General features: G+C 40.8%; 1 protein-coding gene and 1 long non-coding RNA gene across 4 annotated transcripts in view; both read right to left on the bottom strand.

Annotated features, from left to right (window-relative positions):
* LOC135496709 (peroxisomal targeting signal 1 receptor-like) overlaps positions 1-25107 on the bottom strand; it is a 56132-nt gene that overhangs the window by 12028 nt on the left and 18997 nt on the right. For all 3 annotated transcript variants that reach the window (XM_064786180.1, XM_064786181.1, XM_064786182.1), the window contains 5 exons: positions 13767-13876; positions 8295-8361; positions 7088-7231; positions 2894-2964; positions 1797-1979 (listed from right to left, as the gene is read on the bottom strand). In XM_064786180.1, the coding sequence (XP_064642250.1) occupies positions 1797-1979; positions 2894-2964; positions 7088-7231; positions 8295-8361; positions 13767-13876 (575 nt within the window). The remainder of the gene's footprint in view (positions 1-1796; positions 1980-2893; positions 2965-7087; positions 7232-8294; positions 8362-13766; positions 13877-25107) is intronic.
* LOC135496710 (uncharacterized) lies at positions 19649-20832 on the bottom strand. The gene is made up of 2 exons (XR_010448711.1): positions 20479-20832; positions 19649-19880 (listed from the first exon to the last, which is right to left on the bottom strand). It is a non-coding gene; the product is annotated as an uncharacterized LOC135496710 (long non-coding RNA).

The raw sequence follows: 25107 nt of genomic DNA, 5'->3' as shown, positions 1-25107 counted from the left end.
TACTTTCTTGTAGGACTGTACATCCCATGAGCAGAGCCTGGGTGATTTTGAGTCATTCATAGGTAGGTCTCTTGCACGCAAATTGTGATGAAAAGTTCTGGCCAGAATTCGGTATTCTGTTGAATGGCAATCCGCCATTGCCGATTTCTCGGAACTTTCGGATCATCATATGGGATGGATATCGCCTAAATTCTAACAAACTCTGCTAATTTCTGTCACTATTATGTTGTTCAACTATAATTAACCCCAACCAGAGATTCGTTGGGTGGTTTTGACACAACCACACTTTCCACCGACGAACATTCAGAGTCAAGGATTCTCCAAATTCGAAACACAAAACCTGCGACACCGCAACAAGTTTGCTTCAAAAGACTTCAAACTGATACCGCTTATATATTCTAATCACCATTTTCTTGGCCTCTGATGAGTTAATTTTTTCTGATGCAGGGTTTTAACCCGATTTTGAGGGCGATTACTATCACGAAAATGCACACTCGCCGGTGTTTGTAGAAAACTGGCCTGACAGTCTTCTTCGAACATGTCGAATAAATACACTATATCAATTTAATATTTTTATTTTGCAGACTTACATCAAAATTACTGACAGAATCATGGCAAAGAAGTATCATAAAACACGCAGCCCATTTACAATCGTAATGTGAAATCAAAAATTGTAAATATTACTGAATTAACTGAGCACTATTTTACCCACTCATGTCAACGTCAGTCAATATGAGTGAACGAAGAAACGACAGTATACGATAAGCTTCGCTGGCAATTAAAAAAATTTCCAGCAAAGCCAAAAAACGATGCGCTTTGCTCAGTCCATCTAATTGTACATTTACCCGCACGATATTGGACCATACTTAGTACATGACGTGTTATGCAAGCCACCCGCAGCGAAATGGTTAAAGTTTCAACTGTGAACAAACATAATATCCATTGTCAACTGAAGATTATTACAAAAATGCCAGGGATGAAAACAATGCTAATAAATACTTTATGAATAGCAAACAGCAATTCAAGTCATGCACACGTGCATCCTATATAGTTATTACAGTACAACCTCCCTTAGCAGACACCCCTCTTTTAAGGATAACCTCTAATTGAATGGAAACAACCAATTTAGGACCAAAGGACACTAGTTTTAGTCCTAAATTGGTTGTTTCCATTCAATTTGACCTCTCTAATCAGGACACCTCTCTACTAAGGACAGCATTTGTTAGTTCCAATGGTGTCCTATATAGAGAGGTTCTACTGTACTTTATAGTATGATAACAACAGAACTCAGTGGCCTTCATCATAGAGCTGGTTCAACATTTTCATGAGCGGGTAAACTGTGCTTTAGGAGGGAGGGGACTAATTTCCGGCGTATGCTTTTCAGAAAATTAAATTTTTCAGAAAATTAACAATGTCGATTGTGGATCTATTATTGATAAGGGCCTTTGGTATCAGTTCTGCCAAGCTCCCAACCTTGCCGTAAAGTTCAACTTCGCAACCTCAAACCACAAATCACTACCACATGTCCGCTACACATCAATCACACTGTTGTACACCTGAACCTGAGAGTAGCGTCAACTTTGCGAATAAAGAATCAATAACTATTAATTTAAAGAGGCAGCGTTTCGACCAATATCATGTAGATGCAGGTGATAAACCATGGAGTTTGTACCATTGTTCATCATGGTAATTGTCCACTCAAAACAAAATTATAGATGTCTTCCTTTTTTTAATCTCCTTAAATTTGTTCCCAAGAGCACATTTTAAGGACACGCAATCAAGATATGGATACTTACGTAGACATAAATGATGTAGGTTTTGACTTTTTGGCATCCTTGAGGACTAGAGATGAATATTTTGGATTTACACTCAACCAGGACCTGAGGGTCTCACAAGCTTGGGTCTGGAGGGATTCATTTGTGTAGCTGACAGCCAGAGCCATTAATGCTGTTAAATTACTGGGACTAAGTTCAAGACATCTGAAAGAAAAGGAGAATTCAAACCAGATGGTATCAAGTTTAAAACATGATGAGAGTAACTAACTTCGACTGATTTTCAGATTTATACAAACAAGGGAAATTCAAAGCTAATTTGAGTGGCCTTATGCTACATTTCCACTTGCTATTAGTATTACTGCATTCCTACATGCTAATACCTTTCCACTTGCTACTAATTCATATCCACCAGCTACTTCCCTATTTCCACTTTCTATTAACCCTTTCGCTGCGTATCCGTTGGATTACCACGGGTAAAACTGACTTTGAAATTGGCACACCCGTTGGATAATAACGGGTCGAATTTTCTTGTAATATTGCAAAAAACGCTTTTGCCATCTATTATTCAATAGCAGAACTAGAATCTTGAAATTATTTTGCATCTGTAGAGCTCTGAATGAGTCCATGCAAGAATGGTAGATGGAGCTTCAGAGGTTTGAATATTGAGCAGACATCAAATGGGGGGCAAGCAAAATCTTCTCTCGGTTGAAGATATTGTCAACTCGTTTACAGCCGACTGTTAGAGTGAGGATGACAACAATCTTGCCAAAATCTGATAGCACATCAAGTTTCCAACATAACCATGCGTGTTGACCCTCGCTATTTCCACTAGTTTTGCCACAGTTTGCTTTTCCCCAAAAGCTTATAAAAGTCCAAATTTGAGCCAGCACTCTGGTGACAAATAGAGTCAGCATTGAAAGGGTTAACACATTTCCACCTGCTGTTACTGCATTTCTATACTGCAGAACCTTGAGATAAATACCAGCTCATGTGCAAATTGTAGGCATTTATATGAGTGACAGTTGTCATGAAGTGCTTAAAAGACTAACCTGGGTCAGTACAAGCACTAAATTCAAGAGGCAATTTTTGTTATGATGAATTTCAATTTGTGTTCATACCTCTTGAGGGCAGCAATGGCAGCAGGTTCTTGTTCATTTTCCGCTTGCGTTGTGCCAAGATACTGCCAGGCCTGGAAATGAGAGTTTTAAACTGTCAAAAAATTAGGAGCGATAAACCAATCCGATATAGCTAAATTGCATTTTCCTCTATCAAAGCCTTCATTCAATCCTTTATACCAAGCCCTGCAATTCTTTTCTTTCATCAAGGCTACTAGGAAATTTAGCATCATGCGGGCAGGGCGAACAGGGTTAGGGGCCTTGTCCAAATTATTTGCCGAAATTCACCGGCGAATTTCTGGCGAATTTTTACAAGTTCGCCAAAATTCGCCAAAACCTCCTCAAAAATCGTCAAAAATTCGCCGGAAAGTTCGACAGAAATCGCCTAGAATTCGCCATAAAATCGCCATAAATTCGCCATAAAATCGCCACAAATTCGCCGGAAAATCCCACTATTTCGCCGGAAATTCGCCAAAATTTCGCCGAGAAATCGCCGCTGGTATTTCAATGAACTTCGCCGAAATTCGCCGATCGAAATATATCTGGCTCAAATTCGCCACAAATCGCTACAATCTGGCGAAAATCACCTCCTCGCCGGTTCCTCATTGCAATGTCGTAAAAATAGAAGATCTGGAGCTACCTTGTGTTGGATTATAAAAAATATTGGCCAAAAATAGTACATCCACTGTCAATGTAGAACTGACTGTTCAATGCACGTCTACAGAGCAAAAACATTATAATTATTACTATAGTCCAGGTAACCTCGACCGCCGGGGCTGCGTCGATTCACTAGGAATAAAGCCCAATGTACAGCCAATGTACAGAGCACTGAGAAATATTGAACGCTCCGGTATTCAGTAGGCACGAGGATACCTGGGAATCCCCAGCCCAATACCATTAGTCCCCACGGTGGCGCTGAAGTCGCTGCCTTGGGATCTCACTTATGTTCATTTATCTGGTCGCGCTGTGTATCGTAGGATAGGAATCACCATTACAGAAATCTCTCTGTTCTCCATTGGACGTACAATGAGGAGGATGACGATACAAAGAACAGGGTGAGCTGCGACTGCTTTCTGGTAAAAAAATGCGCCCAAAAATACGGAAATTCGCCAGATTTCGGCGATTTTCACTTCGCCTCTTCTCGTCGAAATTTGCCTGGTATAAATTTCGCCAACGTTCAATGATAAAAACTCGTCGAAAAATCGTCGGGAATTCGCCGAAAGTTCGCCTGAAATTCGCCATAAAATCGCCGCTAATTCGCCAAAAATTCGCCGAAATTCGCCTTTAAAATCGCCCGAACTTCGCCAAAATTCGCCGGAGACTTTCGGCGAATTTGTGGCGTTTTTGGGGCGAATTACGGCAAATTTCGGCGAATAATTTGGACAAGGCCCCTTATTTGTTGAAGTACACAGGCTAATTCCATTAAATAACAATGAAAATTCAATGCATTAGTAATCTACTGTCCTATCGACAGGTTAGAGGAGACGTGCTGATCAAAGACTCATGTGTAATGGTGAAGTATCCTTGGCAATATCATCCCAGTAACTTGCATTGCTCCCTCCAAGAAGTAGGAAAGAGCTACAGAGCAGAAACTAAGCCAAATAAAGTCACTTCAGACAGGTGAGGTGCAGACAGGATTAAACATTTGCGATGCATCCCCCATCATTACTCACAACATCAATGTAAGATAGATCAAACAATGAAATGGCCAGGGGCCATGTGTTCACCTCTGGTCAATAACAAGAATATGGTTACTGTTATGGTTGAAGAGAATCTGACTTCAGTGACCTTGGAAACTAGGTCAAGATCAAAATATTTATTTATCTAACTATGTTAACCTGATCTGATTAATAAATGAAATTTATTCAAAGATCACACAGTGAATGTTTTTGATACGAACCACATGGGATTTTATAACATTGACCTATTCACACCAAAAAGTAGGTTATACTGACCTAAATTCATGTCAACATGTAGAGATGCCAACGAGCTGTTGACATAACAAAATTGAAAAGTCTAGAAGAAATAATGACAAAACGCGCCACTATAATGAAGGAATTTAAGAATTTAATCTCTGCGACTTTGAAAGTTAGGTCAAGGTCAAATTTGTTTAGCGCAAAGTTTGCCTCTTCTGATTAATCGTTGGCATTCATTTGAAGATCACATAGTGAAAGTTTCTTGATTAGACCCCCCCCCCTCCCCCCACTAAGGATTTTATGACATTTTACCAACTCAAACCTGAAAAGTAGGTCACACCGACCTAAATTTTAGTCAACGTAGAGATGCCTGATAAGGGTCGAAGCCAAATTTGAAGAGACCATGTCAAATGGTACAGAAATGTGCCACCTTTTGTTGAAATTTTAGTGTTTGACCTCTTTGACCAAGAAGAGTAGGTCAAATCAAAAAGCAGTGTGATTTGTGATGTATCCTTATTGCATACACCACCATAAATATTTCGTCGCTGTAGCTACAACCATTAACTACAAAATGGCAAAAAGCGGATTTTAAAGATCCCACAGGCACATGTGAGCAGAAAAATTAAGAATTTGTTCCCCAAGAAACCAATCTTGAAGCAGCTTCAAACAAATGAAACAACATTTTATTTACAGGAACAATGTAGCACAAATATTCAATATTTACATAAAATGCAGGTTAAACAAGGCATCATTGGAAGCTATGTCTCCCGTGGAGGGAGCTGTTTTGTTGGAGGAGGGGGGTGCTGTGAAAGGTTGCTGAATGGTTATAATGGCAAAGAAGAATCGGTGGGTATTTTTGCTGTAATGAAGTGTTTACCTGTTGCAGTGTTCTACAATAAGGTACAGGTGAGGTGGTGATCACTGTTACTAGGGTACAATGTAAACTGTACAGCGAAATGTACAGTAATACACAGAAGGAAGACCACAAATTCGTCTGATAAAATTCTGAGCTTCAGCCAGTTCAGGCTGCTGAGAAATTTTTCGAAGTGATAAGATGAATAAAATTCCATCAGTGACAATTGGAGACAGGTTTCTTATTATTGGCTATGAAGTTTTATTAATAAATTTTAAGATTTCGGTACTTTCCAAGCGAGTACAGGCCAGTGTGTGTCATGCGTGACTGCCCATTGTGTGCTCTCACTTCAATCAGGCCTGCTCTGATTTCGTTTTAAAATAGAAATCAACATCATCAAATCCTAATTGATTCCCTTAACATGAACCAGACCAGAATACTATTAAAAATGCATGAATATGATTGTGAAGCCCACAAAAACTCTCTTTCCGCATTAAGGTCAGTTCATTTTCAGGCAAGAATACCCTTACAAAAACAGATTCACATTGCATTGCTCAAACCTTTGGGTGACTGGTTGATTATTATTCATTGCTGGGTTGCATTGCATTGCTGAGAAATAATTGGAGGTTTTTGCCACTGACCTTACACAAATGAATGAAGAGTTGACATGAGACTGTGCAGCAGGCCCATTATGCACTCAGAAATGCTCTTGAACAATAAAGGTCAATTTACACTATTTCACCTCTGTGACCTTGAAAAGTAGGTCAAATCAAAAACCTGGGAAATTTTGTGATGTAGTCTCATGAGAAGTGTCCACAGTAAATAGTACATGATTTTAGCTGGCAGTGTTCATGAGATATAGCCAAAAGTAATTTTTTTACATGATGTGCCTGCTGGGAGCGGGCGTATCGATAATCATTGAAACTGCCAAAAGGCACAACAGTACTATAAGACCTTCATACCAACCAAAGATGAACATCCTCATAGCATCAATAGTTATGGAGACATGCTCCGGAAACCAATAACAGCAATTTACACTATTTCACCTCTGTGACCTTGAAAAGTAGGTCAAATCAAAACCCCGGGTATTATGTGATGTAGTATCATGAGAAGAGTCCACAGTAAATATTTCATAATCTTTTAGCTAGCAGCATTCATGAGATATAGCCAAAGGTAACTTTTCACATGATGTGCCTGATGGGGCCCGAGAGTAGATCGAAAATCATCGAAACTGCCAAAAGGCACAATGGCACTATCAGACCTTCATACCACCAAGAGATAAAATGTCCATTATTTATGGATAAAAAGATATGCTACGGAAACGAGTTCAACAGACAGAAAGTGCCCACCTCGACAATACCCCTGTAGTCTTTATGGACCTAGGGGTACAAACTTGATTTCCAGTAAACTGGAATAACTTCCTCTTACCTCCATGTGTTCAGGATTCTGTTGGACAGCAGCTTCAAATAGCAGGACGGCATTGGGAATATCTCCCTTTTTTAATCTCTTAACACCTTCAGTGAATGGATTCTGGTGATCTTTTAATGGATTGTCCGATTCAAATCTGTAGTCCTGAAAATTTGCAAGAAGAACTTGACAAATTCATTCTTTTAAGGAACTTAAAGGAATGTCAATACACAATGTTTACTTCAATAGACCTATTTTTGAAAGAAACTCCTATGAAAGACTGTTACTGACAGTGACATACTAGGAGTTTATGACTCCATATTATTCCTAACAAAGATGAAAGCCCCGAACATCAGTAACAGTCACTTTAAGCTATTTGAATTCTGTGACCATGAAAAGAAGGCCTAAACAAAAACTCAAAAATAATGTGATGTTGTCTCATAAGAAGTGTCCACATCAAAAAATATGATTTTGATCAGCTGCATTCATGAGATATAGCCAAAAGGTATTTTCCACATATAGAGGTCCCAATGGGCTGAGCATAAGTCGAAAAACATTGAAAATACCAAAAGGCACAATGACACCAAAGACCTTTATACTGAAAACTCTTGCATCAATGGTAATGAAGATATGCTCTGGAAACTAATAACCGTCAATTTACGCAATGTGACCCCAGTGATGATGAAAAGTATGTCAAATTTAAAACCCTGGCATTATGTGAGGTGGCCTCATCAGCAGAGTCCATTGCAAAAATTTCATGATTTTAGCTGGCAGTGTTATTGAGATACAGCAAATAGCATCGAAAAGTGAGCATCAGTTTACAAGGACTAATTCAAGGAAATATTCTTTTTTTCGATAAAAGTGGCTTCTGCTAATTCTTCGGAAAATTTCAGGACACAAAAATTAGCAAAATTGAAGAGACTCAGAAAAATATACAAATTCGTGGATATCTATAATCTACATATCACTATAACGTGGGGATCAAGACCTTTCTAATGGTACCAAGCAGGTAGTGATAGGGGGAGTAGTTTTGGTAAAATAAAATCCTGAAATCTTGCATTTTCCTGAAAATCGGCTAGGACCTGGGAACTGTCACGTCAAAATCAGCTAGGGCTGAAAGAGTTAAGATTGGTCATGACAGACACATACATGTCATAGTGTAAAGATGGAATAGCATAAAGATGGAATGAAATCAACGCTAAAATTTTAGAACTAATCATGATATTACCTTATAAATATCTGTTTGTGATGAGTCGTACTCAGTCAACCAAGGAAACACACCATTCGTGTCCTCACTGAAGAAAACAGTCGGAAAATAATTACAAAGTTAGACAAACCCTTTTGAAAACCTATCAAGGGGAAGGTTTATAAAAATACTGTAAGACTGGGAAAATTTTTGCCTATTTTACTATGCCATTTCAAAAAATCGCAACTTTGTAAACCTTTAATTTTTATTGATAAAAGTTCTTTTATCACAAGTAGAAGTATTTACTTTGTAAATATTTCGTTCTTACACTAAGGACTTCTTCAGTACACTGACTGACAGAGGTAGCTCTGCTGACATCATCTGACCCCGGGGTTCTCGGATTTGAGGATCTGATCGTATGTGTAGGACAGTTGGAGGCCCACGTCTCTGTTCATGGCTGGTAGATTTTTCCGGACGGCGATGGCTTCCCTCCATTTTCGGCCCCAGAAGGTGGTATCGCTGCCGATGATCTTGAAATTGTCTATATCCACCTGGTGCCCCTTGTTCATAGCATGTTCGGAGATGGCTGACATGAGGGATTTCTCAGCCGACATCAGCAGAGCTACCTCTGTCAGTCAGTGTACTGAAGAAGTCCTCAGTGTAAGGACGAAATATTTACAAGCTAAATACACGGTTTTTGAAAGGAACCTCCTCTTGATGACTCTCAATAAACCAAGGAAAATTGGGGTCAATCGCCCAAGGCATCTGTCTGTTATCAAGGAGAAACAAAATTAAAGATGGCTGACGGGGCAGTCATGTTTGAGAAGTAACTACGGTACGCCAATTTCAAAAGGAATCTTTCCCTATTGACTCCCAGGGTATTGAGAAAAAATTCAGATCAATTGCTAAAGGCGTCGATCAGTTATGGAGCGGAAACGAAATTCAAGATGGCTGCCGTGGTGGCCATGTTTGAGAAGTGACGATGTCAATTTCGTTAGGAACCTTCCCTTTCAATCAATTAATCAATATAATACCTATAGGGTGCATTTCCGTGGTAACACCACGCTCAAAGCACCAAGAGGAATTGTGTATAGTAATGAAATGGCCAGGGCCATTGTGCTCACCTCATGTGGAGGAAAGATGGATAAAGATCATGGTATTGTGTAATGTAGTGTTAGGTTTGATGTAGGTCCAAGCAATTACAATTTCCCCAAAATGGCCAATTTACAGTACATTCGACCTCTGTGACCTTGAAAAGTAGGTCAAATCAAAGAAGACCCGGGTAACACATTGAATGGTTGTTAGAATTAGATGTACCTATGATATAAAATTGGTGCCAATCGGGCAAGTAATTACTAAGAATAATGGCATTTTGAAGAATTTAGGATTTGGCTCCCTCCCTGGAGGCCAAACGGCAAATCAGATCGCACCAAACTTCAGTACCTGAGATCACCTGACCAAGGGGTACATGTGTACTTAATTTGTGATCAATAGTCATTGCAGTTAAGAAACGTGCCATAGTTACGGCCTGACGGCCAATTTACGCCATTTGACCTCTGTGACCTTGACAAGAAGGTCAAATTAAAAACCTGTGTGACATATACTGTATTGCGGTTAGAATGTACCCATGATATCAAATTGGTGGCAATCGGGCAAGAAGTTAAGGAATAATCATATTTTAAAGGTTTTTGGATTTTGCCCCCTGGTGGTCAAGTGGTGAATCATATTGGACCAAACTTCGGTCCCTGAGATCACCTGACTAAGGGGTAAATGTGTACCAAATTTGGGATCAATAGTCATTGCAGTTTAGAAACGTGCCATCGTTACATCCTAACGGCCAATTTACACCATTTGACCTCTGTGACCTTGAAAGGTAGGTCAAATCAAAAACCCGTATGATATGTGATGTATCCTTGCTAGGAGTACCTACCATAAAAATGTTATGAAAATCAGACCACTATTAAACGAGCAATCAAACTTTTTAACTTTGGACATTAAATTTGGCCCCCGGGTGGCCAAACTAAGAATTTTTCAAGATGCCCGCCTGGCATCCATATTGGCTATCACATTTGATAAAAAATCAAGGATTTAGTAGAGAGTACATAGATATACATCCAGATCAAATTTGGTTGCAATCCGATCATTAGTTTCGGATTCTAAAATACCTTGGTACCGTAAAGTCAACTTTTAAATGGAAAATGCATAAGCCTCGTTCTGAGAGTGGAGTGTTTTGGACACGCAACCAAGATGCTCTACCAAAGTTCCCTCGGGTTGCACTAAAATGTGGAACCATGCACACAGCTCACTTCAGAAGTTTGAGGCTCTCAAAACACTGCTTCAAACACAAATCAGCCAAGGAAGCATCAACCACCCTAAGTTTTTTAATGAGCACTACACATATTTGCTGAGAAAAACGCTCCAAATAGCCCATTTGCGCGGATTTTAGCGTCACTTGAGCGAGCCGATCCGGACTTCCTATACGGGCTGCCGTAACATAATGTAAACAACGGCGCTACCGGCGCTCCGGGCAGGCGATGGATGGAATTTGCCAAATTCGCACATATTCAAGTTATTTCGTGGCCTATCTTTTTAAGTTTGAGGTATTTTAGAATAGAAATTGAACCCTCGGCTTCGGACCTTGGTTGAGTTACCAAGACACTCTCGGGTGGAGCTAAAATTTCGTCCAAACCCTCGCCTGTCGGCTCGGGTTTGGACTGTATTTTAGCTCCACCCTCGAGTGTCTTGGTAACTCAACCAAGGTCCTCCGCCTCGGGTTCAATTCCTTAAGTAATAGTACTGTGTTTATTTTTCAAGATGGCTGCCTGGCGGCCATATTTGATGTCCGAACGGCCGAAATTTTAGGGGTGGAATAGAGAATCCCCAGATACATGTCCACACTGGTTTAAAACCTTCTAGCTAAAATAGATAGGAAACATGCTACTGTTCAGTGAATCAGCAAACTTTGACCTCTGTGACCTTGAAAAGGAGGTCAAATCAAAAACCCGGAGGATATATGATGCACCTTTGCTAGAAGTACCTACCATATTTTTTTCAAAATTTCCCGACTACTATTAAGGGAGATATTGCATATTTTCACTTTTAACGTTTGGCCCCCTGGTGGCCAAACCATGAAACGAATCGGACCGAAACTTGGTCTCCAAGGTGTCATTACATAAGGGTACATGTGTACCAAGTTTCAACTCAATAGCTCTAACAGTTACGAAACGTGCCCTGCTAACGGACGACGACGGACGACGACGACGACGACGGACGACGGACGCCACGGTATGGGATAAGCTCACCTCTGCTGAGAGGTGAGCTAAAAAGGTCTGGGCTGAGGATCGATTCCCCTATGACTTCCAATGAATCACAGGAAAGTTGGGTCAATTGCTCAAGGCAGTTTTTGTCTGGGGCAAAAAAGATTTACCAATGATCAAGCCCTTAGTTTTTCGATTTTAGCCACCAAACCAGGAATTGAATCAAACTGAAATTTAGTCTGTAAGACAAGGGCCATATATGCACTGAGTTGTAGGTCAATAGCTCCAATAAAATGTGACTAGGCGCATGTCGCAAAGAAGATGAGCCTAAATGACACCAGGAGATAATGGAAGAAATTGATGTGCTCATATTTCACAAAAGGCAGACAATAGAGAAATGAACAAACAGTCCGTCTCAACCTGCCAAGCTCAGAGCGATATGCGCCTGGTTTTGCTGTGACGGGTCTACGAAACATGCAACTTTCGACCAATTCACGCTATTTGACTTCTGTGACCTTGAAAAGTAGGTCAAATCAAAAATCTGGGTGAACTGTCATATATCGATATAACAGGTACCTATGATAAAAATTTGGTGATCATCAAGTTAGGGAGATATTGCACTTTTTGTGTTTTCGGTTTTAGCCACCTAGTAATAGTAGCAAAATAAGGAATCGAACCAGAATGAAATTTGGTCTCCCAGGTGTCATTTCATAGGGGAACATATGTACCAAGTTGATAGCTTAAGCAGTTCAAACGTCCCTTGCAATGAGGGACAACGGACGCTGCGCCATAAGATAAGCTCACCTCTCTGGAGGTGTGCTAAATGAAATGGCCAGGGCCATTGTGCTCACCTCATGTGGTGGAAAGATGGATAAAGAGCATGGTATTGTGTCATGTAGTGTTAGGTTTGATGTAGGTCCAAGCAATTACAATTTCCCCAAAATGGCCAATTTACAGTACATTCGACCTCTGTGACCTTGAAAAGTAGGTCAAATCAAAGAAGACCCGGGTGACTCATTGAATGGTTGTTAGAATTAGATGTACCTATGATATAAAATTGGTGCCAATCGGGCAAGTCATTACTAGGAATATTAATGGCATTTTGAAGAATTTAGGATTTGGCCCCCTCCCTGGAGGCCAAACGGCAAATCAGATCGCACCAAACTTCGGTACCTAAGATCACCTGACCAAGGGGTACATGTGTACTTAATTTGTGATCAATAGTCATTGCAGTTAAGAAACGTGCCATAGTTACGGCCTGACGGCGAATTTACGCCATTTGACCTCTGTGACCTTGACAAGAAGGTCAAATTAAAAACCTGTGTGACATATACTGTATGGTGGTTAGATGTACCCATGATATCAATTTGGTGGCAATCGGGAAAGAAGTTAAGGAATAATCACATTTTTAAGGTTTTTGGATTTTGCCCCCTGGTGGTCAAGTGGTGAATCATATTGGACCGAACTTCGGTCCCTGAGATCACCTGACTAAGGGGTAAATGTGTACCAAATTTGGTATCAATAGTCATTGCAGTTTAGAAACGTGCCATCGTTACATCCTAACGGCCAATTTACACCATTTGACCTCTGTGACCTTGAAAAGGAGGTCAAATCAAAAACCCGGAGGATATATGATGCACCTTTGCTAGAAGTACCTACCATATTTTTTTCAAAATTTCCCGACTATTATTAAGGGACATATTGCATGTTTTCACTTTTAACGTTTGGCCCCCTGGTGGCCAAACCATGAAACGAATCGGACCGAAACTTGGTCTCCAAGGTGTCATTACATAAGGGTACATGTGTACCAAGTTTCAACTCAATAGCTCTAACAGTTACGAAACGTGCCCTGCTAACGGACGACAACGGACGACAACGGACGACGACGACGACGACGACGGACGACAGACGCCACGGTATGGGATAAGCTCACCTCTGCTAAGAGGTGAGCTAAAAAGGTGTGCTTACATTTATGGGTTTCCAGTTTATGATATTAATAGTAATGCACATTCCTACAATCTATAGTTAATAATATAAGGATATGACATGCTGAGTATTTCACCACCTTGACCTTGAACTCAACAATTAAACATTTGAATAAAGATGTTGACAGACAAATCACCCCCAATTGCACAAAATGGGGTACACCACGGGCAAAATTTAGGGGCAAATAAATGTTATTGCTCATCACCATTTTGGCCACCACAAGTTGGGTGTATTTTGAATGATGATTGGTTTAGAGTACTTCGTTTCTCACCTGGCCATATCATCCCACTGTTTCTGTAATTTGTCCCAGTAGTCCTCTTTCGGCCCAGTTTCCTGGTTGAACTCCTGTGCCCAACGGTCGACAAGTGACTTGTTATCACCCTAGTAAATAAAAACCATTGCATTTGTTAAAATGAAACCATATCATTTCATAATCATATCAGGTGGGGAAAGAGAAAACTATGATTATGAAATAGTTTATGGAACATGGTTTACAAACAGTGATTACTGAAGAGAGGAATAAGATAGTATCAGAAGGTTTATACGTTTGTTCAAGTTGGTCAGAACGAGTATTTCATGCTGAATTCCCTGCTTGCAGCACGATTTAAACCATATCACGGCGTCAGGTTCACAATGGGATTTGTTAGACCACAGGCCACTGAAACTTAGGTAATATCGAGGGCAAAAGCCCAAGGGAGGTCAAAAGGACCACACAACAGAGCAACTCCCTTCTTACACCCAAATGTCATGTCATTAAGTTGTAGGAAAATGTGGGTTTTTTTGGTGTACTTACTTCGTTTATGGTTAGAGTAAGTAGATTAGAGCCACAGTGTTGTATATAAATGTTGTAGTTTATGATGTAAACTTCAAAACTAAACTTGTTAAAAAATGTGCTGTGCAACATTCTGATCATCACTGTCATATTCACTACTCAAATCCATAAGATGGGCACCAGGACCTGGGGGTTACCCTCTCCCTCACTTTCAGACTCAAAATCTTGTGTACTTCACCCTGTATAGTGTAGCCTATATCAGGATGTATTATTTTTGACGTGGCAATGCGGTGAGATGCGACCAGCTTAATTGGCTTGTGTGACCGTTGTGAAGGCTCAAAAGTCTTCGCTTGATCTCTTAAACCGTGTGAGGTGTTGGAACTGACGTCAAGACGCAGTGGTTGACGTGATGCTGGGCCCCTTTATGACGTCATGGCTTTGAGACGGACATGACGTCATGCTCCTAGGGAGCATGGCGGCAAAGTTGCGCGGAATGGCGGGGAGGCGCGCCATGTGGGTTATGCCAGGGGTGGTGTGAACGGTTTCGCAGGAGTTGCTCATCAGACACTTATAAAGGCGATATTGATCAAGATGGGTTGGCCCTGCAGAGGCGGGCCGTGGACTGTTGATAGAAAAATGTTCCTATCCTAGATGTGCGGCGGTGGGGAGTAAAAGGCCGCATATCCAGTTGACCTGTAGGTATTTTACACATCGGACAGTCTGGGACCGGAATGGTCCCGATATTAGTTCCAGGGGTCAATAGCTTGTCCTGAGTGGATAGGATGTGACATGGAGTGTGTCGGGATACGGTTTAAGTAATGCTGCCCCTGTCTTTGGAGTAAGACTGGGGGAACCCTGTAGAGTACACATAGGGAAAAGTTGTTAAAAGACGTGGCAATGTATGTGTACAGTACATACTAGTCTAGGACATTGAGTCCCAGCGGAGCTACAGTGCGCAATCTATGGATCCATCTGATTTCGATGGTGTCCCTGAGTACAGCACTTTGGGGCGATTCTGGGTGGGCGTGGATGAAGGACAGGATTGATATGGACAAATCATCAATGCCTGTGTGGTTATGGCTGGTGAAGTGCCGGCCGATGGTGTCATCTTTGTTGCCCTTGGAGATATTGTAAAAGTGTTTTACAAATCTGTCCATGAGGCGGAGCTTGGTTTGACCCACGTATTGTTGGTTGCATCTTTTGCATGTGATGCAGTAAATGAGGTTACTGCTTTTGCATGTGATGTGCTTCATGGCCGTGTATGAGCGCGTGGTAGTTGTGCTGCCGATCCTTCCTGTCAGGTTGAGTTTAGGGCAGTAACGACAAGAGGTGTTGGCTCTTGGGCACGCGTTGCGGGAACCCAGAGGCAAAAGGGTTGAGCCCACAGTGGGGATTGTAGGTCCCCCTGATTGTGTTGCGGTGTCGGTGAATTTGGCTCTGACCAGAAGATCCCGGCGATTGGGAGGTTTTCTGTGGCCAAATGTGATGCGAGAGTCATGTAGCTGACGCGTTGCAATGGATTTCAGGAGCACGGGCCAGTTGTGGCTAACAATGCGCTGTAATGCTTGGAAACCCGGGATAAAGGTCGATATAAGGAAGAAATTGTCCTCAGTCGTCCCTGGTTGATCGTCCGTGTCCAGTGGGGCCTCATCTCTGAGGAGATCAGATCTAGAGGTGCGGTAGGCCCGGATGAGGGCTGTCTCTACAAGTGGTGCAGGGTAGCCACGTGGCATGAAGTGGCGGCCGATCATGACGGCATTTTCCTCAAAATCTGTGTCCAGGCTACAGATCCGGCGGATCCTGAGAAATTGACTGTAGGGTGTGCTGTTGAGGCAATGTCTCGGGTGTGCTGAGGAGAACAGCAGGTAGTTGTGCGCGTCAGTAGGTTTGCAGTATAGGGACGTAATGATATTACGGTCTTCATTGATGTAGGCCAATATGGTACAGGTCAGAACTAGTCAAATTACTGTGGTTCCTCCTCAGAATCGCTATTTGCTATTATTTGTACAACTTCATCTAATTGTTCTTGGACGAGGTCGTCTACAGCTCAAAATTTAGCCAAATGTATGTCCTACAATGTAGATCCTGTGAATTTAGCAAAAATGTCCAAGATCTACAAAATTAGTCATTTCAATATTCAGCTTTCAGCCCTTCAATTCAAATTTACCACCTTGAAAACTTAGAAGGCGGTCCGCACTCATGGAAGTATTCATCTGAAAATCAATGACGCAATACTCTATAAGAACACGTCGAAATTATCCTCAAAAATAAGAAATAAATTGCAGTAAACATATTAAACGTGCACACATGAAATTTGGCGAAAAACACCAGGTTTGTCAATTACATTCTATTTTACAATTTGGCATTCTCAAAGGGAAAGGTTTCAATTCATGAAGTGAATATACTATCAACAATGTGGACATATTTTCGCCATTCTTACATAACTGTTCAACAGTCAACGTCCAATGACAATCCCACTCGACAAATAGTAATATTGATTCATATTAAGTACCTTAAAAACCTTTTATTTGATTTCAAAAGCAGATATCGAGCAAATGGACATCACCCAAAATATCCACGAAATAAACAGACAAATGACCACAAAACACCTTTTCTCAAAAAGCTAGTGATTTATACCGAATAAATCTGGCGAGAGACAAAACTGCACACAAATTTAGCTAGGCTATGAAAAACAATAAGGCCTGTGGTGATAGATTTCAAGGAGAAAATTGACGAAGAAAAAAGTATAGAGGTAAAAAATAAGGATCACGTTGTGAACCAAAAACCTTTGACTAACCTTCTGCCCTTCTTTAATGCATTCAAAACTTTACTCTGGCCAAAGCCACTCCCGAAAAACACTAAGATCTGACTGTCAGACCGAAAAACACCAAAACAAATAGGACAAGCCTATAGGCGAATATGGGTCGTCGCGTTGATGCCAGAACGTCCCCAAAGTTTGGAAATGTTGTTCTTAATTCCTCCGGGTTGGGGTACCTATGGCTTGATCAAATGAATATTAATGTGGATAACTGGAAAATATTATACTCTAATGCCCAGTAAACGATTAGAGATATTTGTCAACATGAAATTTTTGGTGAAATCGCAACAAATAAAAAACTCGATGTATAGTAATCTTATGTTTTCATTTGAACTTCAAACATATTTAAATGATATTAAATCAGTAAAACACAGGGCTTGTATCACAAAATTAATGCTGGAATCCCATTGTCTAAGAATCAAAACTGGGAGACACTGTAGTCTAAGAAAGTGTGAAGTTTGCAAGTCAGGGGAGGTTGAGGATGATTTTCACTTCCTTGCGGTGTGCCCTAAATATGCGTCAAAACAGCAAAACTCATTGCAGTTGTAATAGAAGGGATCTCCATTTTCTGTCTCTGTCGGATCTGACTACAATTTTTCTGAAAAATCCTTCACCTCCCTCTGCTGCGATTATCAACGAGTTCTTTAAACTGCGTAACTCTATATTGTCCTGATTTCCATTATTATGTTTTTGTCTTTAAATATTTGTGATCTTATTTTGTATACCCTGTAACTTTATATTGTATATTTTGTAATTATTTTATGTAACCGTTGGCCCCTAGTGGGCGTTTTATAGTCTGGGCTCCTGACCTCACTCTCGCTGTCGTAGGTCAGGCAATAACAACAAGAGGCCCAAGGGCCTGGCGCTCAGCTGAGTTGTTGCTGCGTTGTTCGTATATATTACATTACTCGTCAAACTCTACTAAACTAAGGACTCAAAGCCTAAGGATATTAGCTTCTGGATGTGTAACAGTGAATTACGGTAGACTGGCGCAATCTACTTCAAGCAAGCTCCACCCTTGCAATGTGTGCGCAAACAGATAACCTAACCTATATTGGACCATCAATTCTACACACAGCAACATGATTCATCCTCAGCTGTTACCATGATGATGATGATGATGATCCTTTTCGCAAATTGGTCGTCTTCTGTCTTTCTTCCATACCTCAGTGCCACCGAATGTAGTCTGCCCTTGTGGAGGGATCCTTTCAGCACCGGGACACAAGAATCCATGCGAATTGGATCACATGGAGAGACTAGCCCAATCACCCGCTTTTGGCTGGGTAGAAATGGGTAAATCTCGCAGACTGGACCTTAAACTCTACTGCCGACGTGTGAGGCCGGTCTGACAGATGAGTAAGTGGGGTCCACCTAATGCAGAAGGCACCAGTTTCCCTAACTAAAAGGGTAACATTAACAAAATGCTCTACCCAACTCTATTATTGCCTAAAGGCCCGTGTACACTAGTAAAATATTAGCAACATTTTTACATTTCCAGTTGCAACAAATGCCCTGCACAACATTCCCTTTTTACCGCCTGGCGCGCCACACGGACAATGAACCTTCGTTGGTGTTATTGATCGTTCCCATATGTTATGCCGTGTCACATTGCGGGCATATATGCACTGTGGATTGGGAATATAGGCCCATATTGGGATTGAACATGTCCATTCTTTTGCGAGTGAACAACACGGAAGCAATGTCTGGGGCGAAATTAATTCAAGAGGTTCATCAACGGGAACTACTCTGGGACCCCGAAACTGATGATTATCATAACAAGCACAAACCTGTAATTTGTTGCTTAAAAGTCAGGTTTTATATACATGTACATGTCAATTTGATGTTGCAAGTGAAAATACAAGTTACTTGTATTTTCATTTTCAATATTCATAAGAAATTGTCTTCTGAAATAATGACAGCGTGCGGATAAACGCGATTGACCGCTGCGAAATGAGGACTACAAAGGCCTACATGACCAAAAAGGAATATCCAATGGAGACTCAGGGCATAGTGCCAGGTCACAAGGCTGTTACGCCATAACGCCACACTACACAAGGGCATACCCTATGGATACGCGGCCTTAACAGGCAGTGGTATGCCCCATCATCCACCCTCATTTTGATCCAGGGCCTGGTCCATATTCTCTTTGGTTATTTCGCCGCCTCTTCCGTCTCTCAACAATGACAGCTAAAATTGCTGCAGAAGCACTCAAAACACATCTTCTCTCCTTGGAATCATCCATTTTCCCTCCAAAATACCTATTTCCCTTTGTTCCCACTAAAAAGTTTGCAACAATTTACCAACATGTTGTAAAAATGTTGCTAATTTGTTGCAATTTTGTTGCTAGTGAACACAGGGCCTTGAAGGGCTTGTTGCAAAATTGTTGTAAAAATGTTGGTAAAATGTTGGTAAAATGTTGGTAAAATGTTGGTAAAATGTTGCTAATATTTTACTAGTGTACACCCTGCTTAAGTCAAGTGAAACTCTTAACAAACCTTAGCAGAATGCCACCATTGAAATGTTGATAATAATGATAGCAAGTAAAAACTTTAAACAGATAGACTTGATTTTTTTAACCAACTGCCACATGCGGTTTTCTTTATTTAGTAAATTTTGAGGTAAGTATTACAGAATGAAATACTTGAATACTAGAATTGCCTGGCTCTTCTGATGATTGCACTGGTGAACACCGAAGTCGATGGGATGTGCAAGGTCATAGCTCGATCCTCTCTCTTGGTCATCTTTGAGATGTGGTCACCAAATATGTTCAAATGCAGCTGCAGATCATTCCTGTCCTGCAAAACATGATGAGGAGATAACATTTTAATTTTGATAGAATAGGTAAGCTAGCCAAGTTTTATATCAAATACAAGGCCAACAACAACTGATAAGGCGCTAGGGCCGAATGATCAAGGAAGTTCATTGATGATATGATTGGGAATACATTGTGATAAGAGTGATGAATCGGCCCCGTTTGAAGCATTGTGCTATGTACAGTGTGCAAGTGTCAGTGTGTATCATAGCGCATTTATTGTTTGTTGACATTTCAAATCGCTGGAGTCGATCCTCAATTACACTGTTTATGTACATTGGCAACCTTACCCGATGATATCAGAACGATGTTTATTATTGTCTTGTTTATTCACATTAGTTCTGCTATGTGACAAGAGTTATTTGTTGAGAAATCCATGATTTAAAGCCGGACTTTGACATCGTTTCTCAGACCAACCAAGCTGCATTTCGCAGATCGTTTTTCAACGATCGTCGACGAACTATTTCAAATTAATCACATCCAATTAAACAATCCAAGCCTTTCCTAATGTCATCAACATGCAATAACACAAGCAGCCAAATATTATCGCCTTTGAAATTGTGAATTTAATGAGAACTTACCTCTGAATTGACAGAACGCGATCTATTCCATAGCATGGTCTCCTTACGTCTGAACTGCGCAGACTCGAGACGTGACGTTCGCTGCACGTGTGATTGGACGTGGGATAACTCGCGCGAAATTTAAAATGCTCTTCTTGGGGGGTGCTCACTAAATTGCGCCAGTAACACCACCTGGTGAGAAATTCATGAACTACGCCTATTGATAATGAAAGAGAAAGCTTTGCCCTATAAAATTAGATTTGATTCATGATCCCCAACTGAGAAATCAGCTGCTGGAAAAGTTTTTGGAAAATTTCGCTCGGTGCCACCTAGTGGCCAAACCGCTCATCCTGCCGGACCCACATTTGGTCTATTCAGGAGTCCTGAAGGGTCTCAACGCCTCAGAGGGAAGATCTATCGCCTATCCGCCATAGTTTTGAAACGTGCCTGTTTAACGGACAGACAGACAGACAGACAGACAGACAGACAGACAGACAGACAGACAGACAGACAGACAGACAGACAGACAGACAGACAGACAGACAGACGGACACTCATTCTACCATTTACTCATATGAATAGCTCAGCTTTTCAGCTGAGCTAAAAATCTATAAATAGAACAATAGCTTAAACCACCATTTCCACAAAAATTCTTATGCCTAATTTTTTTTAATATTATAAACAACCTATCCTGCAAAAACCAACGCAATCGGTCAAGGTTTAGCGTCCCAAATCGTACTTTTGCGAAAATGACAATATCGCTAAAAGTGACGTCATTATATGGGGAAACCCCTTTGTCTGAAACATAAAATAACCGTAATCGCGCATTTTAAGAGTAATTCCGGTATTTCTACAGTGTAGAATGATGTGTTCAATAATAGTGCATAATCCTAGGACAGATACAGCGCTCAATTCGACCGTAAAACGATAATTGACTCGGGAAATTACAACAATGGCTGAATCTAAAAATAACACTCCTCTTTTCTGCCGTGTTATTTGTAGACGGTTGTTGTCACCTGACCCGTTCCTAAACCCTACCAAAAGCCCGGAGATCGAGGTCAGAGAACCAGACTATTTAGCGTTTTAGAGTAATAAAGAATTTGAATTTGAATTTGAATTTTTCCACCGCTGTACCTTATTATCATAATTATGCCCATGTGATTAGCTGCTCGGTATTGACGAGCAAGTGACAGTCCTCATTTGCATGTACATTAATGTCATTATTATGGCTGACGCGATCCTGTAAAGTTGTGCGTAATTTCTAATTTCTCGGCAAATACTTGATTGATTTCGTTGAAATCTGAGAGTATTACAGATTAGATTACTGCTTACATTGGGTCTTCGTAGTTTCTTCATACATCATCGATAAAGACACGTAGCTTTGTGAAGAAACTCACCATACTGCTCGCTGGCCAGCACAACATTCCTGCATGCTACGTATACACGCTCATCAATTTTGAGCTCCCAATTAATAATTTTATTCATTTCGCATTTTACATGAGACGAAGGACTTAATGAACAAGATAACGAACTTTAATGAAAACTTAAGTTTTATTACAATAGGACAAATACTGGCAACGCAATTTGCATTTCAATTCAACAACTGCCGAGCATCCTAGGGCTAAAACTATCTTCATTCATAGTCAATCTCGCCATTTAGCTAAACGGACCTGAAACAAATCGATTCAGCGTCTACACTTTTACTCCGATTTGTCTCAAAATTGGTGACAAAGAGGCTGAATGTACTGCAAACAATTCCTCGGAACCAAATTTTAAAAAAAATGATTTTAAAGATATTTTTTAGTGTAAAATGCCCGTTGCTAGGCATGGTTGCTAGGCACATGCTGCCACAAACATAATGACAGAACCTGACAATAAGGGTCTGCTCTCGCGACGACCAATAATAGTAAGACATATGCATACTAAAATCAGGGTATTTCAAATAAAGAGTCAGGCAACTAGGAAACGTATGGTTTCAACATCAAAGCCACCGCCGTCCTGAAAGACGCGGGCTGGGACAGAGCTCTCTCCGATCACATGCTGACGCCAGCCAATTCCAAACAACTGGAATCTGAACAATTCTTTGATCAGTTGAACATAGCCATTACAATTACTCGATCATAAAGCAAACACCAGCTTCAAATTCACTGATTCCCATAAAACTATTTAGATATAGTGAGTGTCAAAGACAAAATTGATGTGAAAAGCGATACGTTTCGTCTTTTACTTTTGACAATTTTGGGTAATAAAGATGGCACTGAATTGAGAATAATTTTAAAAATTTGATTTCCTACTACAAATTGTATTACACCTGCCTGTCACCCATCCAAATGATAACCGCAATCAATGTTGCTTAAAGTCTAGCCAGGAGACCATTCGGCCATAAAGGAATTCTTCTATGGATGGCGAGTTAAGCCGTGCCATATAACATATCACTACTATAATGGACGTAGAGCTGAAATAGTTTGTCTCACATCTCCTCCGTCAGTTCAGATCGGATGACCTCGAAACTTTTCCTGAAAGTCGTGGTTGATATGGAGATGGTCCTCGCCGGGTTAAATGGGTAAACTTTGCAGCGATCTAGGAGAAATAGCATTTTTGTTCTTTCTATATATGGGCATACTTATTAACATAAGGGGCCATTTCAGCAGGTCTGATTTTCATATGGGGCCATCTGTTAAATCAAAGGTGTGGGATTATACAAAGGTAAGCTGGGAAAGTATTGGGGCCACTATATGTTTAAAGCATACATCCATCTCTTTCACCTTACGTTTTTAATCACTCTTAATTTTTCGAAGAACCGTATGGGAATTCATCACGTGATACACGTCACATAATAACAAAACCGCCTCACCCGACCCAAGCACTGGGCATAAAGAAGCGCACAGCTCCCTATATGAATACCCGGGGCAAATATAAAATATAATATAAAACCCCGATTAACATTTCTTTACTGCAATAAAAACAGGCTAACCTCTGCAGATTAACAAGTAAGTGAGTGTTCCGGAACGAGTGGAGTCCGTGCGGAGGGTGTCGAAAAAACCCTAGGCGAACTACTTCCTCTGTCAGGTGCTGCCACCCACTATGCTCGCGGCATTTGTTGTACTAAGTTCGTAACTTCACGCCATTGCCTCTTCACCATTCGCGAAATAGTTCGTCAAAATGTAGTGGAGTTTGATTTTTTCGGTCACAACCCCTCAGACCAATCAACCCTTTTCACCCAGATTGTCCCAATCATCAAAATCAAGACAACATCACAACCCACAGACATATCATTTCATTTCACCCAAATTGCCCAACCCAACAGTAAGCCAACACCCTAAAACAACCCGCGCCACGGGTATTATGCTAGAACTAGCAATTACCGGTGCTCCGCACAGAGTTTGGGGCATGGAGTGTTCGGTAAAGCTGCTTGATATTTGTAGGGGGCATGCCGGATTTGGTGGAATTTTCGGAATAACCAACAGAGAGAAACATTTGTATTCCATATTGATTATAATTTGTCCTTTATTTGCCCCTTCAAAAGAACAATGTAAAATTCATTTTTGCTGCAAGGGCTACATGGTCAAAATTCGACCCTTATTCACCTGCATGAAAGAGTCCTTTCGACAGGAATTCACCATGTGTATAAAAGCTAATTTAAAAAATCCAAAAAACCTGACATTTCATGAAAAAATATTTTCTGTCATTTATTCATTTAATTTCCGATTGAATTCTGAAACTTCACACTGCACGCCTGCTTTGACTAAACAGTCATTATACCATTTTATTTATTAAATGTCCAGTTTTCCCAAAACTTTGCGAACACGGTACCACCTTGGTTCTCCAAACTCTTATGAAAAAGATAGTACATTGAATATGCGGGAGCCACCTGGAACAGGGTTATAAATTGGGGGAATCTTGCCTAGCTATGCCAAGAGTCTCCTCTCAACCCTTCATACGTAGGTTGACGGAGACTAATGACACCCCTGTGTGTTGTGTCATGCTTGATGCATTGAAAGCGTTTTATAGTGTGAATTACATCAATCTCTTTAAGAATTGCGAGATAGAGGCATTTGTCCCCTTATATCACGTTTATTACTCACTCGGTACACCACACAGACAGTTTGTATTAAATGGGACGAGTAGGAGTCCCCCACGTTTAGGGTTTTCTAATGGCGTAAAACGGGGCAGTGTTTTATCACCAACCCTGTTCAATTTGTACATAGGAGAACTTCTGGATGGGTTGCAGAGGACAGGTATCGGCTGCCATATAGGTCACATCTCTTGTGGGGCATTTACTTACACATATGATGTTATAATCCTCGCACCATCGCTTCTAGATTTGTGGAAAATGCTTGGGAATTGTGACAATTTTTCCATCGAGTACAGTATAAAATTCAATGCCACGAAGAGTACATTGCCTGTATTTGGGATGTTAAGGGTTGACGAAATCACTGTGTTTTTTAATGGTATTGCTATAAAACCCACTACTCAGAAAACTCACATCGGAATTCCTGTAGGTCCGAATGCAGAGAGGCTGAATAGATGAAATGGCCAGGGCCATTGTGCTCACCTCATGTGGAGGAAAGATGGATAAAGAGCATGGTATTGTGTCATGTAGTGTTAGGTTTGATGTAGGTCCAAGCAATTACAATTTCCCCAAAATGG

The sequence above is a fragment of the Lineus longissimus genome, chromosome 12, assembly GCF_910592395.1.
Source record: "Lineus longissimus chromosome 12, tnLinLong1.2, whole genome shotgun sequence".
In the NCBI taxonomy this organism is placed as follows: domain Eukaryota; kingdom Metazoa; phylum Nemertea; class Pilidiophora; order Heteronemertea; family Lineidae; genus Lineus; species Lineus longissimus.
This window is presented reverse-complemented; position numbering and strand designations above follow the sequence as displayed.